This window comes from Eulemur rufifrons, chromosome 7 (genome assembly GCF_041146395.1).
Source record: "Eulemur rufifrons isolate Redbay chromosome 7, OSU_ERuf_1, whole genome shotgun sequence".
Taxonomy (NCBI): Eukaryota; Metazoa; Chordata; class Mammalia; order Primates; family Lemuridae; genus Eulemur; species Eulemur rufifrons.
Window position 1 is genome coordinate 285,325,583 of NC_090989.1, and position 17,752 is coordinate 285,343,334.

At 64.4% G+C, this 17,752-nt stretch overlaps 1 protein-coding gene across 1 annotated transcript in view; it reads left to right on the forward strand.

Annotated features, from left to right (window-relative positions):
• NACC2 (NACC family member 2) overlaps positions 1–10,591 on the forward strand; it is a 65,932-nt gene extending 55,341 nt beyond the window's left edge. The window contains exons 3-6 of the mRNA XM_069477104.1: positions 4,591–4,755; positions 6,829–6,934; positions 7,454–7,551; positions 8,610–10,591. Coding sequence (XP_069333205.1) covers positions 4,591–4,755; positions 6,829–6,934; positions 7,454–7,551; positions 8,610–9,115 — 875 coding nt within the window. The 3' untranslated portion in view covers positions 9,116–10,591. The remainder of the gene's footprint in view (positions 1–4,590; positions 4,756–6,828; positions 6,935–7,453; positions 7,552–8,609) is intronic.
• The last annotated feature ends 7,161 nt before the right edge of the window (positions 10,592–17,752 follow it).

Sequence of the window (17,752 nt, forward strand, 5' to 3'; positions counted from 1 at the left end):
TGGTGGCCGCTGTGACACAGGGTTCTCTTTGGAGATAACTGCTCATTTCTCGTTTCTCCCGGGTAAGTACCTGCAAGTGTAGTGGCTGGGTCACGTGCTGCACGGATGTTTACCTTGACAGGAAACCGCCGAGCTGTTTGCGGAGTGGCGGTGCCGTTTCGCCTCCTTACCGGCACACGGGGACGCGCCGTGTTCCGCGTCCTGCCAGCACTTGGCGTTGCCCGTGCTTGTCCATTTAGCCGCGAAGTGAGCTGGTGCTTCGCCGCGGCTCTCGGCTGCGCTGCGCTGCGCTGAGCATCCTTTCTCGTGCTGCTTTTCCACCTGCGGCCGCGGCGAAGGGTCTGCTCGAATCTTTGCCCGCACGGCAAAGCGGGATCGTCCGGTTTCCACAGCGGCTGGGAGGGTTCTTTGCATCCGTCAGACCCCGGTCCTCAATCAGAGATGTGGCTCGCGGATACTTCCTCGGCCCGACCGGCTTTCGTCCTCTCACAGGCCGCCGTGTTCCATTGCGGTGAATCCTGGCGTCACTTGTTCCTGTCAGGGACTGTGCTTCTGGGGTCACGTCCCAGCTTCTAGGTTAACCCAGCATCGCAAGGGTTTTCTGCTGTTTTCTCCTAGAAGTTGTTTGGCTTTTGTGTTTTGCATGTAGGTCCGTGGCCCATTTTTGTGCAAGCGTGAGTGGGATCGCGGTGGCTTGGTTCTGGCCCCTGCGGGCGGGTGGCCGGCCCGTGTGCACCCACTGTCGGACCCGGTGCACGGGCTCCTTGGGCTCCTGGCGGCCTGCTGTGCTGCGCCGTGGAGCTGCGTGTCCCCGGGTGCCTGTACCCCGAGGTCACGGTTACTGTAGCTCTACAGGAAGTTGAAACCAGCGTTGAGTCAGCATTCTCCCGTCAGCTGGGACTGAAGTTGTGCATTCCCACACACCTGGGGACTAGAGGTTCGCTTACTTACTCTGCATTTTAGCAGACGCAGGTACTTTCGTGGAGCCGCCCCGCCCCAGGGCTGCGGGGACTCACCAGGCCTCCCGGCCCCTGCAGGCGCGGCTGTGCGGCAGGGATCCCTTGTGGGGGCCCCAGCTGGGGCTGCCTGCGCTGATGCCGCCCTGGGTGAGTCCCCAGGGACACGCTCCGCGCCTGGGACTTCCCGCCAGGGCAGTGTCCCGTGGTGCAGGGTCTGGGCGTGTTCGCTGGGGGAGGGTCTGGAGCGGCCTTCACGGCCGGGCAGTGACCAGGGAGGTGGGGAAGTGTCGGGCCGAGGCCTGCGGACCCGGTTCCCCTCCAGACCTGCGTGACCTCCTCCAAACCCTCATTCTTTCTTCTTTCTAAAAACTTTATTGTGGTGAATACGCATAGCGTGAAACAGGCCGCTCAGATCGTTTCTAAGCCCACAGTCAGTGGCGTTGGGCACGTGCAGTGCTGTGCAGCCGTCACCCCCATCCATCTCCGGAACTTTCCGTCTTCCTGGCCTGACACTCTGTCCCATGAAATGCTGACGCCCCAGCCCTGGCACCCGCTGTCCCCCCATGTCTCTCTGGACCTGAGGGCCCCGCGTGTGGCATCTGTGGGCTCTGCCTGGGGGTCTGGCTCCTATGGGCCCCCGCCCGCTGGGCTCAGGGGCTCCTTCCGGATCCGGGTCGGGTCCCCTGACCGGGACGCCTTGTGTGCTTCGGCCGGTGTGACCGAGGGAGCTGCCTGCTTGTCCGCCGTGGGTGGCCCCATGTGCCTGGACCAGCTGCTGTTCCGGAACTTTCCGTGGTGACAGGGACTCACCCCTCTGCACTGAGAGCAGTTACTTGCAGCTCCACACAACAGCTAATTGCTGTTTCTCGAACTTTTCGCCCAACGTCACGTGCCGAGATGTGGAACGCAGGATCCTGGAGTCCAGGTCCGTCCACAGGGCAGGTGGCGGCAGAGGCGGCCGGTCCCCGGGTGACGGCTCCTGACACCGAGGCCTGGGAGGGAACTGGGTCCTGGGCAGGATCCTGTTCCCAGCTCACGGCCCAGAGGGGCCCCCGCCACCCTTGGGATCGCGTCTGTGGTCCCGGAGGCCTGTCCGCGGCCCTCCAGGGCTGGGCCGTCCCGCCGCGGCTGTGAACCCATCTCTGCCGAGTTCTCCAGAGCCCGGCTGTCACTGGGCCCCTGCAGCTCCGCTCCTGCCTGGGGACCGGGCCGGGAAGGGGCGGCGCGTGGAGAATTCGGAGCACCTTTGCGGATGAGCTACAACTCGGCCGGGTATTTTTAGCGCGGCACATTCAGCGCACGGCAGATCCAGCACACGCAGGGCAGAAATAGAAGACGTTTTTTTGGCTGTTCTGGTGCTGACAGTCTCTGGCTCCCGGGGAGCCAGGCTGGGGCTGGGGAGGGGCGCAGCGCAAACAACTTCTGCTGTTGAGAAAAACATCTCAAGACGGTGCTGGGGAGGATCATTCCTGTTGGTGGCTCTCTTTATGTAAATGCCACGCTCGCCTGGCTGCTCATTTGCATGTGTAATCACAGCGGGCTGTGCTGGGGGTGGGGCCCGTAATTATGTTTTAAAATATCACCCGGATTGTTTTTGCTGTGTTCCCTGCGCCCGGGAACTCTGGGCTCTAAAGGTTCTCGGAAATGCCCGGGGTGCGCCTGTGCGGCCTCTGTCCTGGCTGCTGCGCCTCCGCGAGGTATCTATTCACCTGGGACGCTGGGGGGGGGGGGGGCAGGGCGGGGGCAGGGCCACTCTGTCCTGCTTCCAGATACACGGTGGGGGCCAGAGCTGCAGGGGGTCCCAGCTCCCCCGCCCCACCCAGTCCTCAGGCCTGGAACCTACCCTGCCTCCTCCCGTGTGGCTCTCACCGTGGTTTTTAACACGTGAGGCCGCCGCGGTAGCCCGGACGGACGTGCACCCTCTGGGGCTTCCTCACGGGAGTGAAGACAACTTGGGTGAATTCCTGCCCCGACCCTTTCCTGCCACCCTCTGTCCTGAGCCCCCCGACACCCCGATGCCCCAGGCAGCTGCCCCCGCTGAGAAGTTTTCCTGTGACTCCCTGAGGTGGGGCCGCGACACAGCGGGACAGGGGTGCTGGCCCAGCGGGACAGGGGTGACAGATGCACCTGCCTCCGACTGTTTTGGGGCAGCTACAGGGCAGGGTCTGGTCTGAGCCACCCACCCTGAGCCTTGTGGATGGGTGTCCTGGCACCAGGACATCCTACGGGCCACCCCTCCGCCCAGGGGCTCCCAACCCCACTGGGGCTGTGAAAAGAACTGGCGCCGCCCTCGGGGAACAAGCCCCAATCTGGGTGGCCGACGAGTGGCCGGAGGACCCGTTCCAGCCTGCAGAGCTTCCTCGGGCCGGGCGGGGGCGGGACAGCGCTCAGTGGGTAGTGCGGGGCCTCCCCCAGAGCAGGCGTGACGTCTTAGGACAGCTGACCGGGAGAGGAGCCCCTCCCAGGCCCTTACCTCGTGTAGTGGGGACACAGGGACCAGGGAGACAGCCACATGGGCAGCCTGCCAGGCTCATGGTAAGCGTTAGGCTGGTGGCCACGTGGCACGTGGGAGCCGGGGGTCTGCTCCGGGGAGCTGGGCTTCACCCTGGAGCCCCACTGTCCTCGTGCAGCCCCCGAGCGAAGTCACGGCCTGTGAGGCTTCTTGGGACTCGGAGCAGGAGGGGCAGCGGGACATGGGAAGCCCACGCGGTGCTGGACGGGGCCTGGGGGCAGGGCCATGTCTCCTCACGGCGCCCAGTGCCAGCCGAGTATCCGGCAGACGGTCATGGCACGAGGGGTCTGGGCTCTGGGCCGCCCACCGAGCCCTAGAGTGGACCCCTGAGTCCGACTGCAGGGGGTCCTGCTGGAGGACCTGGCTGGGGGAGGGGACCGAGGGCGGGGCTGGCAGGTGGCCTGTGGAACTCTCGGAGTCACAGCAGCAGCGCCAGCTGGCCGCGCAGCGCGGGGACGGCCGAGGGGGCCTGTCTGGGAGCAGAGCTGCAGGCACACGCCGGCGCAGCTGCAGGTTCGGGACCCCGATTGTTATCCTTCCCCAGCAGTGGCTTGTTGGGACTGTTCCCGGGTGGCAGGAGGGCTGCCCCAGCGACACACTCCCGCCTGTTGTTGACAAACGTTTGGGGAGCTGCTCCTCCTGCCAGCCTGTCGAGGTCCGAGGGGCTGTGTCCTTGGACGTGCCAGGGCCCCCGCGTCCCCTCCCCTGACACAGCTGGTCATACCCGGCTGTCTCTGGCATGGCGCTGCTTCAGGGAGAGAGCCGGGGCGACGGTACCTGGGACCCTCTCTAGCTCCCAGCCTCCCCTCTGCCCAAAGTCTGCTGACAGCGTGGGGGCCTCTGCGCCCAGCCCCACCTCCAGCCTCGATGCCCCCACCAGGCCGTCCCCACCCTGTGCCCTGCACGTGCCCTCTCTTCCCTGCCACCCCCAGCCCGAGTCCAGGCCAGCTTGGATGGCCGCCGCCCTGGCTCAGCCGGGGCTCACCCCACACCGGGGCTTCCCTGCCAGGGCAGGGCCAGGCCAGGAGGCCCCGAGTGGGCACAGGGGTGGGTGGGGCGGGTCTGGCTGAGCTCAGCGTGCCCGCGGCCGCCCTCACCGAGTCACCTCTGGGCCCACAGTGCAAGAGAAGCCAGAGCCGGTGCCGCTGGAGAGCCGCTCCTGCGTCCTCATCCGCCGCGACCTGGTGGCGCTGCCCGCCAGCCTCATCAGCCAGATCGGATACCGCTGCCACCCCAAGCTCTACTCCGAGGGGGACCCTGGTGAGAAGCTGGAGCTGGTAGCAGGTGAGGCCAAGTCCCCCCGCCCATTGTATGCAAATGTCCTCGCTCCTTTACTTTTTTTCAGAGCTATGAACAATGTACTCATCACCAATTAGTCAAAAAAAAAGGATAGAACATCTTAAATTTCCTCTAATTTCCTTTTAGAAGAATGTGTCATTAAGAGGAGTTATTCAATTGAATTAATTTAGCATTTTAATTGAGTCCCCTGGGCTGGTGGCTCCTCGTCGGCAGGGGCTGCACCATGGTGTGTTTTAATTTAGGTCACAGATGAAGCCACATAGCGTACAGTTTACCAGCCACCCGCAAGCGTCCAGTTGCCACATGGGGGTCACAGCCGGGTTCCGAATGGCAGCCGCAGAAACGCGGTTCTGCGCAGATACCCGGGCCCGCCGGGCCTGTGCCCGCCCAAAGCTTTATCTTCCCGGGGTTGGGGCTGCACCTCCCTGTGGGTCTTGAAGGGCGTTCAACAGAAAGATGAAACTTAACAGTGTGGTCACCCTCCTTGCTGACTCTCGAGCCGTTTTCTGGTCATTCTTCCCCTCGGTTTGCCGAGAAGTCCCAACCCCAGCTGGGCAGGCCCCTCTAGCCCGTCCTTGGCCCGTCCTTGGCCCCAGCACCCAGCGTCCTCCTGAGCCGCCCTCCCCGCTCCTGCCCCGCACCCCAGCCGGCCAGGCCCTGGGCAGTGCCTCGGGCTCCACTCTCCCAGCGGAACCTGCGCCCTGGGTGCTGTCCCCTCCCCTGGGAGCCCCACCTGGGGCTGCCCTTGGCCTGTGGGGCCTCCTGTCCCACAGGAGGGCACCTTCCACCGGGCCAGTGGGGTGGGGCTGCGGTGGCTCGTCAGGCCAGGTGGGCTCCTGGGGCCGGGTCACCGTGTAGCTGCGGCCCCGGCAGGAGAGCCCTGGGGTGTCCCAGCCCCAGCCGCAGCAGCCTGTTTGGGTGGGGGCCGTGGGGCTGAGAGGTGCTCAGAGCACGAGCTCCCAGGAGAGCCCCAGACCCGAGCCTGACGGGGCAGCATCTGCGGAGGGCCCAGAGACCGGCCCTGACCGGAGGGGCATGTGGGCTCACGCCTCCGTCAGGGACGGGGTCCTCAGGGTCATGGAGACTGGCATCCCCAGAGCAGGCCCCTGGGGCCGGGGCAACAACCTCTGTGGGGACCCAACAACCTCTGTCGGCTCTGGGGCTGCCACACCGAGGGTCCCCTGACAAGAACAGGGTCCTCATATCTTCCCTTGGGCCAGCCCTCCGGAAAAAGCACGGCCGTGCCTCTGTTCCCGATGGAAGGTTCCGGGCGTGCTCTGTGAGAAATCCGAGGATAGAGGAGGAGCCAGAGAAGACAGAGTTCCCAGAGCCCCCGAGCGCCGGGCCGGTTTCCTGCCTGCCCTTCACGCGGCAGGCACACTGTGCCTTCCTTTACGAAGTCAGGCAGCCTTCCGGCTCTTTCCAAAGCTCTCTTTCCAGGCAGCAACGTCCCCTTTGTTCCTCACAGGGTCTGATGCTGCCCGGGCAGGGTACTCAGGTGTGTCCCCAGGGGAGCAGCAGGGCGTGGCCCCGGCCACACCGCCCTCGCTGGTTCCCTGCAAAGCACCCACGGAGGTCAGTGCTGGGCCCACTGAGGCCACAGCCGGACCCCAGCCCGGCCCCAGGCTCTTTGGATTGGGACAGGGACGGAGCGGCAAGGCCAGAGTGTTTCCCAGGCCGCGCCAGGGACGGCCCCTGGAAGTGTGTTCCCAGGAAGGTGGCCGAGGCCGGGGCAGCCACGTCCTGCCCACAGGGCCTCAGCGCAGCAAGGACAGCTGGGAGGTTGGGACTCCTTGGGGGCGGGGGGCCACTGTGGCTTTGTTTGTGGCTGGGGGGGGCTGCCGGGCTGTGGCCTTGGCCTTGGCACGTCCTGGTGACCAGCAGGCAGGAGAGGAGATGGCTTCTCTCAAAAACAGGCCCCAGAGGCCCCGGGCCCCGCCTCCCCCTCCCCCGACCTGCTGTGGCCCTAGCACACCTGTCCCTCCCCCGGGAAGGTCGTGAGCCCTGGGTTTCCATGGCGAACTCAAGGCCTCACCTTCTGGTGTTTGGCGCCCGCAGGCTCCGGAGTGTACATCACGCGCGGCCAGCTGATGAACTGCCACCTCTGCGCGGGCGTGAAGCACAAGGTGCTCCTGCGCAGGCTCCTGGCCACCTTCTTCGACAGGTGAGTGGGGGAGTGGACAGTAGAAGGTTCCGGTCTCCTCTGGCTGCGAGCTGCAGCGCTCAAGGCCCTCGCGCGCTCCTGACCCCCCCCAGCGCCCGGGACGTGGGGAGGCTCTTGGGAAGGGCGTAGACGAGGACTTGGGTCTCAGAGGCAGCTCCCCTGGTGGCCCCCCAAGGGCCTGTGCACCCCGAGGTGAAGAGCGGCAGTTACTCGGTTGCAGGAAGGGTCAGCAGAACCCGTCCCCAGGGCGGAGCAGCCTGCTCAGATGACCGGGGTCCTTGAGGACATGGCCCAAGACTGACCCTGTCATCTTCCCAACCCTCTCCCCCAAGTTACCTTCCGAGCCTGGGGGCTTTTCCTTCATCCCTGGGAGGGTGGCTGCACTTGCTTTCTACCCCGGGCCCACGACCCCTGGGACACACACCGGCGAGGTGCCCTCCCAGCGGGCGGACGCGCAGGCCGCGGGCAGGGAAGCTGTCCCCCGACCGTCTCACCCGCCCCTGTCCCATCTCTCCGCAGGAACACGCTCGCCAACAGCTGCGGCACTGGCATCCGATCGTCCACCAGCGACCCGAGCCGCAAGCCGCTGGACAGCCGTGTCCTGAACGCTGTGAAACGTGAGGGCCTGGGGTCTCCGGGGCAGCAGGGGGGTCTCCAGGACAGGGCGGGGGCTGGGGGTTGGGTGCTGGCGAGGAAGGCAGGACGGGCCCCAGGGGAGCTCTGGCCATGCAGGGTGCCCGGGGGCAGCCGCGGGATAGGGGGCGGGGAGAGGCGGCAAAGAGAGCAGCTCTGGGAGCTCTGGGAGCCAGGTCTCGAGGTGTTAACGTTCTTGGTAGGTTTCCAAGTGTGATGAATTCAGCTGCGAAACTATTTTAATATGTGAAATAGATCTAATTTTCCTTTTTGAACAAAACCCCTTATTTACATTTCGCAGTTATTTTGAGGCTGTGCCATCTGTTCGGCCGGCTTCTGCCTCCGGCTCCTGGGCACGCGGGCGGGGCCCAGCCCGTGGTGGGGAGACGCCCGCCCCGCGCCCCCGTGCTGGGAGAGGCCACCTGCCGCCCGCACTCTGGGCCGGCCAGGACCACGGCCTCCTAGGGCTGTCGGCTCTTATGTTCTTGCTTAAAAAACCCTCGCGAGGCTCATTCTGTTTTAAAGCAAAGTGGTGCCTTTGTAGCCAGTGAGCGCCGGGTGCGGGAGGGAGTGAGGCTGGCGCTGCCCCCAGGGACCTGCCTCTGCTTTGGTGCCATTTGGAGACTCAGGCCCAGCCTTGGTCTGGCTCCTGTGGAGAAGGGAGGAGAGTGCCTTTAGTTGATGAGGGTGGCAGCTGTCACTCACTTCCTCCAGGCTGGGGACGGGGACAGGGCAGGGTCTCCACAGGCTCAGTCCTAGCCCACTCCTGTGCGAGGACCCTCCGATCAGTCCCAATTTGCAGGAGGAGGTGGGGAGGCCAGGGCTGCTGGCCCCAACCAGGCCAGAGATGTCCCAAAGGACCGCGGGGGGCCTGCTGGCCTGGGTGTCCAGTGGCCTGGCCCCAGGAGTGGCCACTCCAGCACGCAGGCCTCGGCCCTGAGGCTGTCCAGGGCATCGTGGTTCCGTGGCCCCGTGGGAGGGGTGGGCTGAGCAGGGCAGGCGGCCCCCCTCACACCCTGCTCCCCGCTGCCTGTCCCTGCAGTGTACTGTCAGAACTTCGCCCCCAGCTTCAAGGAGAGCGAGATGAACGTGATCGCCGCGGACATGTGCACCAACGCCCGCCGGGTCCGCAAGCGCTGGCTGCCCAAGATCAAGTCCATGCTGCCTGAGGGCGTGGAGATGTACCGCACGGTCATGGGCGCCTCGGCCGCCGGCGTGCCCCTCGACCCCGAGTTCCCGCCTGCCGCAGCCCAGGTGTTCGAGCAGCGCATCTACGCCGAGCGGCGGAGCGACACGGCCACCATTGTGGCGCTGAGAACTGACGCTGTGAATGTCGACTTGAGTGCCGCCAACCCTGCCTTCGAGGCCGGCGAGGAGGTGGACGGGGCTGGCTCGGTCATCCAGGAGGTGGCCGCCCCTGAGCCGCTGCCCGCCGACGGCCAGAGCCCCCCACAGCCCTTCGAGCAGGGCAGCGCCAGCTCCAGCAGGCCCCAGACGCCGGCCGCCACGGCCAGAAGGCCAGAGGGTGCCTACGCGGGGACTCTGTAGGAGGAGCCGGCCGCTGCGCCAGGGACCGAGTACTAGAGCTGCTTGCATGCGTTACTAATACAAACCAATGTGATCAAGCCACTTACCTACTGAACTGCTACTGTTGCCTGAGAAAAATGTGATTTTTATTCTGCTTGTATTTAAAATTGATGAAGGAAACAAATGCATTCATTATACTGTAAACACTTAGGCCTCTGGGGACCTAGCTGCAGAGCCCCAGGGTTCCCTTTTGATATCCGCAAGGTTAGTCTCCAAGCTGTAGCTCCCCCCTCCTCGGGGAGGGGCCAAGAGGCTGCCAGGCCCCAGGTGCCCACCCTGCCCCCCTCGCCACCCTGGAGGCCCAGAGCAGGGGCCGGCGGTGGCCTGGGGCTGGGGTGTGCGTCCGGGACACTCTGCTCCTTCCCCGCGGGCCCCCTCTGGGCAGTGGGCAGGGCTGCGGCCCCAGGGGCCAAACTCCTTATTTTCCTTCTTCCTGAGATGGGGGGCCAAGCCCACCGGGTCCTCCACCTGCGTGGGGCGTGTGTGCGCTGGAGTGTGCAGGTGGCGTGCGTGCAGGGAACCGCGGTAAGTGCACGGCGGTGGCCGTGGCTGGTCACTCTGGGGTGGACACAGGGTGCTTGTCCAGCTCCCCACGCACCGTCCTTGCCATGCTGGACCCTCTTGGCTCTGTGGCCCCTTGGTCCACCGGCCCCGCCACGGACATGCACGCCAGTGTGGCCACACCACCCGCTGCCTCCTCTGCCACTTTGGGATTATGCTTGTCTGTCTTTTGTTGTTGTAACTTAGATCTGTTTCATATATTGTTTGGAAACTGTCAGACCCAACAGAGCAAAAAATTTGGGAGGGATGGGTGTCGCTGTGCCCAGCCCACCATGGCTTGGGGCAGGTCATCTCCGGTGGGCAGGTGCATGCCCACGGCCCCAGCCCGGGCCAGGGTCCACTCACCCCTCTGTGCGGGCAGAGGGGTCCCAGGGAAGTGCAACCAGGAGGTGTGGTGGCCGAGCTCAGGGGCCAGCCTGGGGGGAGGGACTCTGCAGGGCAGGGGGCCGCCACGCCTGGGGGTGTGGGCTCCTCTGAGGGTGCCCAGCCTGCACGTGGGCAGGCATAGGCCAAGCTGGTGTGATTTGCGGTGTGGACGCTGGAAGGGGACCAGGGGTGCAGGGGATGGGGGAGGGCCCAGGGAGGAGGGCTGGCCTGCTGGAGGCTGGAGTGCGCCACGAGTGTGATTATTGGTTCCTGAGTGGGGAGGGTCACAGGTGGTGTGAAGTGCGGGTGTGGCCCCTTGCCCAGGTGCCTTTGCCCTTGTCCGGGCTGCCTGCCTTTAGTGACATAGGCAGGTCCCCAGGTGTGGCCAGAGGACCCCCCTTATCCCAGGTCGTGAAGGGTCTGCTGCTCCCCTCTGCCCACGGTCCGCCCGGCACTCAGTGCGCCGACAGGGCACAGGCTGGGCGGGCCGGCTCAGCGCAGTGCACCGGCCCCAGCGCAGTGCACCGGCCCCAGCGCGGCCCCTGAGGCTGAGGCCCCGCAGTTGGGGGGGGGGGACCGTGTGCTTGTGCCCCGGGTGTGGGGACCACGTGTGCTGACACTGCCCTCCCTGTGTGGCGAGGCCTTGGGGACCCTCCCGTGGGGGCCTCCTTCCTGCTCTGCACCCAGCCTCCTGGGCCTCCTCCAGCCAGGCCACGCATGTGCCTGCCCTTCAGAAAGATGCGGTGCCTTCCAGAAAGGGGTGGGGGACCACGGGCGGGCACTGTGGAGGCAACCTCGGCCCCTACCTGCCCCTCGGGGCCCACGTCCAGGGAGACCCAAGGCCTGTGTTCCTGGGGTGAAGGTGGCCACAGAGACCCACCTGGCCCAGGGTGGCCTCTTCCTCCCCTGTTGTGGGCCCAGGTGGGGCTGGAGATCCGTGGGACCACTGGGGACCAGGACCAAGCCCTCCTCGGCCGGGAGGCGGCCATGGGTGTGGAGGAACGTGGGGAGGTGGAGCTGCACCCTTTTGTCCCCTGGCGCTTTCCTTCATCGCTGCCCCGCCCTAGTTTGCACTTTAATTTGGCACCTGGGGACCTGTGGGAGGCAGGCCTGGCGGAAGGGCTGTCTCCCCCTCGGCTGCGGCTGCGAAGGACGAAGGACGGGGAGGGGTGCGGCCGGCCGCTGCGGGTGGCAGTGGCTGCACAGAGGACACCGACCGCCACTCAGGCTAGCACAATGTCCCGTGACCTCTGCTCCTTAACTTTATAATCGCCGTCTGTTCTGTTGTTCTGGGTAAGGAAGGGAGGAGCTATAGGTGAGACTTAAATGATAATAATTTAATGTGAATGGGTTCTGAGCTCTCCCTGCGCCCCGGGCGGGCCAGGCCGAGCGTTTTGCACTAATGTGTCCCGCGGTGGTGGCTGTGGGTCAGAGCGAGCGTTTGCAGATGACGATTGTACCTGCCGGGGTGCTCCCTCCGCATCCTGGGTGCACCGCGGGGCGGCGGCGGCATGGGCCTGGGCTCGGAGGGGCCTTCCAGAGTGCCTTAGCATCCTTTGATCATTTTTCCCAAGGAAAACCAATCAAGACAACCGGCCCCACCCTTCTTTGTTTACAAGATGACTAATTCCAGAGTCCGGGGCTGTCCCGTCCTGCGAGCGTGACCCTGACTCCTCCGACCCCGTAGGCGAGAGAGCCACTCAGTATTCGTGCGATGCACGTCTATCCCTAAGCCTGACTATTAGCAATACGCGTATACTATATAGAGTCTATTATAGAGCTAAGTTATAGCCGCGCCTTTTCGGGGAGGACAGAAGGGACTGGGCCACGTTGGAGCTTGCTGGGGTGGCGGGTGGCCGGCCTGGGGTCCAGCCTCCACCCCACCCTCTCCTGCCCTGCCCTCGGCTCCCCTCCCGGGGCCGGCCGTGGAGCAGCCGTGCGGAGGGCAGAGGTCCAGGAGAAGCACCGGGAGGTGGGACAGATACTGTGAGCCGGCGGCCCCGCCTGGCCGGCGCCTCGGTACTTGAATTCTGTCTGTGTCCTGCGCTGTGTCTGCTTGCCCGCGTCCTCTGTCGTTGCTTAACTCTGCATTGATTTGGGTGTCTTACTTTGCCCCTGAATGTGGACGGAGCTGTGAGTGACAGGCCAGCAGGACCCCGCCCGGGTGCCGGGGGGCTGGGGACTGCGGTGGGGGCTCCGCGAAGGTCAAACTGGCTGTCTGGTTTCGTTTCTCCTCCATGAAAACGCGTTCTTTGGTGTTTGTGTTTAGAGCTGGGAGGAAGGCAAAGGAAGGTGGACACTGAGGGGTGGCCTGTCCACGCCGAGGGGACGAGGGGACGCTGGCGTGCCTGGCCCCGACCTGTCCTCATTCAATAGCTGGGACTTTGAGCACAGGCCCAGCGCCGACCCCTCCCCCAGTCATTTACTGCTTGGGTCCCCTCAGATGAGTTATTTTTGTGGAAACGTCTTTGCTGCAAGTGGAAGAGGCCTGTGGCCCGTTAACCGCCTAAAAACGCGGAGAAAACCCGTTTGCCTCTGCCGGCAGCAGACCCTGAACTCAGAACGGAGAGTTCACAGCTGTCCTCAGCTTTAGCTACTGTTTCAGAATGTTGCTGCTGCATGAATTGTCATTGTGTCAGCCGGCCGGCTCCGCGCGTGTGTGTGTGTGTGTGTGTGTGTGTGCGCACGTGCACGTGTGTGCGTGTGTGTGTGTGTGTTCACATGCACGTGTGTGCATGTGTGTATGTGTGCGTGCATGTATGTGTGCTCGCGAGAGCACGTGTGACTGTATGAGAGAGTGAGGGACACACACGCACCCCCCGCCCCCCCCCCGCACACCGGAGCATTTAGGGCTTGATACAAGATGTTTCTAAAATGGCAAAGGTTGTTTGTGTTTGTTTGTTTGTTTGTTTGTTTTGTTTCTTTGGGGATAAAAAGGAAAATTATGCAGAATCTAAAGCATTTGGCTTGGACAACCTGCTTGCATTCTGATCAGTCGCTTCCATTGTTAGCATTTTGCACATGATTGTGATTTTTATGTCAAAAGAAGCCAAAACTTGCAATACTATTTTTAGCAGACAAAAAAAAAAAACTAAGTATAAAATGTATAAATATTTTTGACTTGAACACTTGGACGGCAGTGGGCGCAAATAGAACATTCATCCTTTGGACGGAATGTTTGGAGAAAAGAGACTTTCAAAAAGGCGACGGTTGTTTCGGGGAGTCTGCTTAGGGGTAAAGTAGTACTGTAACTCACGACTGTTAAAATAAAGTAAATTGTTCCTGTGCCGTCAAGGAAGGTCTCACGGCGCCACCGCTAGAGCTCGGCCACAGAAGTCGCAGCTTTTTGTTTCTTTTAGGGCGGAAGCCTCTGTTGTGTTCTGCACCTCACTCCCTCCGGCTGTTCCTCGTAGAGTCGAGACTGTTACTTTTAGCCATGGCTGACATTGTACCAATAACTCACCAGAAACATCCGCGAGTGACCAGGGAAACCGAGGGCTTCAAGGGCACTCGGAGCTGTTTCACGAAGTGGAACTCCTACAAACAGAAGGATGTGATGTTAATTGTAAAGCGCTTTGTAAAATTCACATTTACAAAATAATAAAGTCAGTTCCAACCGAAGTTTCCTGGACTCTTGCTTGGCAGTGGGGCTGGTGGGGAGACAGGGAGGAGCCAGAGAAGGGGGCTGGGATGTTGGGGACAGGGTGTCCCACCGTCCCAGGGACACCCTCAGGACCCCCAGCCGCTGGAGCCAGCCCCAGGCTTGCTGCCCACAGAGGAGCAGGGATCTGGCTGTGGGGTTCAGGGGTTCATCTCCCCTCCCCCACTGTCTTACAAGGGGAGGAGGCAGGTGGTCCCAGGGGTGTTTGTGCCTGTGGGGGGGGGGCCCTGCCCTGAGCCCTGGTGACCTGGCTGGGGTTGGGGAGGGAGGATCTCCTTTGCTGGGCCCTGGCTTTATTGTCTTCCAGGTGGGGCGGCTGCTCACCTGGCCACCTGCCACCTGCCACCCCCACGGTGCGCAGCTCCCTCCCTCCCTTCTGCCCCCTCCCCGCCTCCTGGTCCAGACCTGCCTCCAGGTGGGGGGGGGGCAGCTGCAAGTGGGCCGGGCAGGTCCTAGACCGGAGAGAGTCCCTGGGGCTGGGCCTTCTCCCCATCCCTGGCTGCATCCCCTCAGGGCTGTCCCCACCCCTTTGCTCCTTGGCCATGTGCACAAGGACCTTTTGAGCTGCCATGGGCCTGCCGCAGGGCATTGCATTAATGTCTCCCCCAGCCAGGGGTCCTGGGGCCAGCCTCAGGGGTCCTGCCTGGGGCCCTCAAACGGTGCCTCAGGCCTGGCGAGATCTCCCTCTGCCCTGCGTGGTGGGCGCCTCCCTGCCCGCAGCCTTGCAAGGGTCTCCTGAGGGCCCCTCTGACCCCCTGAAAGGCTCTCCCGCTTTCCCGGGCTTCGTGGCACCTGCTCCGTGGAGCGAGGTGGGTTTATCCGGGTGCTCGCTCACTGCGCCACCCCCCCAGGGCAGGGGTCTGTGCCTGCTGCGTGTCGGTGTGCGAGGGGTGGCAGCCTGCGCGGAGCCGTCCCTGAGTCTCAGCTGGACGCATGTGGTTTCCTCCTGCGCCCTCTGCACTGAAGAGCCCCTGTGGCAGCGGGTTCGCGGTTTGGGGTCACCCTGAGCCATCCCGTCTGGCAGGTGCCACATCACACTGTCCTTCCGGGAACTCCCCAGGGGCCTGGTCCCAGGCTGGCGCCAGGGAGCACTGAGCCTGCCTGTCCGCATCCCACCGCCAAGCCCAGCTCCAGGCGCCGGTGTGGCCGGTGTGTGACCCCACGGGGCAGGGCACTGCTGTCAGGGTGGCTCCTGCCACCCAGCCCCGCTCCAGCAGGTGGACTCCGTCCTGGGCTCAGCCCTCCCACCTGGACTGTTCACTAGGATGGGGTGGACACACAGATGCTGAGTCTGACCACCCGCCTGGCTGGTGGGAGCGTGGTGAGGACACGCTCCCCACCTCTGGGCCATTGGGTGCAACCGCAAGGCCCAAAAGCTCCACCCAGGCGGGGCCCGAGCCCCTCAGCATCCAGGACCCCAGGGCTGGTGGCTGGCAGGGGCTGGGAGGATTGTCCTGAGCCCAGGTCCTGCCGACCCAGGGCGGCCACCCAGCCCGGCTGCTCTGGGTGCTGAGTCTCCCTAGTTTTCCGAGAAGGGGGAGCTGGGCCCCTGCCCTCGCGCTGCGTCCCACTGCCCTCCGTCCGTCCTTGGGTCCGGCTGCCTTGCAGACAGAGAGTGGCTGAGGCATCGGACCCTTTGGGTTCCTGAATCCCAGCCCGCCTCTGCGAGTCTCTTTGTCAGCCTCCCAGGAGGAAGCTGCTGCGTCAGCAGGACCCAGGGGCTTTGTCCTGGCGCTTTGTGCTCCAGGCCCAGAGGGACAGGAGCGCTGTGTGGGGGAGGGGACCTCGGGGCCGGGAGCTAAGCCTGGGGGGAAGGGTGGGGATGGGGGATGGGCCGGTGGCCACCTTCACGCCAAGGCTTGGTGCTGGCTGCCACTGACCTGCTGGAGTCCCGTGTGCCTTGTGCCACCCACAGGAAGGGCAAATCCCACCCTGGGGGGGAAACTGAGGCTGGGGCACTATCAGTGAGAGAATGGCCGTTTCCCGGCCCGCTGCGCCCCTGCAGCTCGAGGGGTCCCAGCCCACTGTGCTGTCACCAAACCAAGGGTGCTGGAGGCGTCACTGGGGGGGCAGGGAGTGGTGGGCACGGGCGGCCAGGGCTCTGTGTGGGCCTGGATTCCCAGAGCCCTCGGGGACTCCAGGGCCCAGGTGGGGCAGCGGGAGGGGCCCCCTCTGCCCACATGGGGGAACCCTGCTCCGTGAGGTGGGCAGTGCTCACTGGGGCCCACGTGGTCTGGGCACACGGAGGTTCAGTGGTGGGTTGGGAGGTAGCGAGGCCTGGAGGGGCTCGAAAATCCCTGCCCCCACTGGGGAGGCTTCTCAGGCCCCCGGGGCTGTCTGTGGCCAGTGGCAAGGGCTGGAGCTGGGAGGGGGTACAGGGGGGGCGTACTCCAGGGGGCTGCCAGAGGGGAAGGAAGCAAAGGTGTTGGGGCTCTGTCTCTCCACACAGGCTGGGGGACCCGGGCCCTGGGCAGTCACTCAGCCTCAGGACCACTGCCCCTGTCCCCTCCTCCGTGAGCAGACCCAGAAGTAGCCTGGGGGGGACAGACCCAGACCGTGGTCAGCAGGGGGTGGCAGCTCCGTGCAGGCCCCCAGCCATGCGGGAGGGGAAGGCAGTGGCCGAGTGGCCCCAGCAGGGTGGGCACAGGGCAGCCTGGGGAAGGAAGTCTGACCGCTGCGACCCACTCCACGGAGCCCCCCGCTCGGACAGCAGGCGCCCCCGGGACCCCCCAGTGGGCCAGCTCAGGCATTTAGCTGTCACTGGATTGGCAGGGAGGCCACAGCACCCTCTGCGTCCTGCCGTTTGATTATACTTCTGCAGCGAGCTCCGTCTGCTCAAAATACCATTCCTGGAACGGAGGCGGACGGCAGGACTCGTTGGAATGGAAATCAATTTGATTAGAAAGCAGTCAATTACCGCCAGGACCACGGCTGTGATCCGGGCAGGAAACCAGCCCACAACAATATGCAGAACCTTCTGAGGAAATGCCTGCTGCAGGGGCGGGGGAAGCGCAGGCGGCCGGCAGGGCAGAGGCTGAGGGTGGCGGAGCGCCCTGGGCCACAGGCTGGGAGCATGGGGGAGTCCCCGCGTCTGCTGCCAGCTTAGCCTTGGCATCTCTCGGCCTCAGTTTTCCACTCTGTAAAATGGGGTGATGCTGATGCCGGCCTCGTGGGATCGGGGGCTCAAAGTGGCAATTTCTACAAAGTGCACGGGTGCCGGGCCCGATGGGGCTCAAGCTCAGCTCCCCCAGCACAGACCCCCTCAGACCCCTGAAGGGCTTCAGTGGGTGGGTCTGTACCAGGAACCGAGGCAGAGCTGGGTGCACAGTTACCCAAGGGGGAGGGAGGTGGGGTGGAGACCAGCCCTCGAGGGGAAGGGCCCTGGGCCGTGTCCCACACACCTGGGCCTGGCCGTCCCGCACCTCCGCCTTCTCCTCGTGGACGCAGCAGTAGCAGCGCCTTGCAGGGTGTCGAGGGCGACTGGCACCACAGACAGGCGTCCCGGGCCCCCCACCCCCACCCGCGCTGCTCCTTCTCTGAGAGCCACACGGAGGCTGGCACCTGTCATGCTTCCTCCTGGCGGCCCTGCCCGGGGACACAGGCCTCTCTCCAGCCCACACTGCTGTCCCGCACCAGAGGGGAGTCCTGCCATGGGCCTGGGCCCGGCCCTGTGGGGCCACCAGCCCTGCCCGCCATCTGTGGGGGCCACAGCAAGGTGCCCCCGGCAGGGGCAGTGCTGGCAGGTCAGGTGGTCGGGTGGGCAAAGAGTGGGCACTGGGGATTCGCCCCCTTCGCCTGTCTAGCCAGGTGCCCTCGTGCGATGAGCAGCCCGCACGCGTGTGCTCCGCGGCCCTGCACTCGCGAGCCGGCCCCATCTTCTCTCCGGGGACTTCTGCAGTTGCTTCCCCTGCCTGAGATTCTGTAAAATACGGGTACAGCTGCTGCTTTATAGGGATGTCACAGAAGTTAGAAATCACGTGTCCACTCAGTACTTATTGAGCACCAGACAC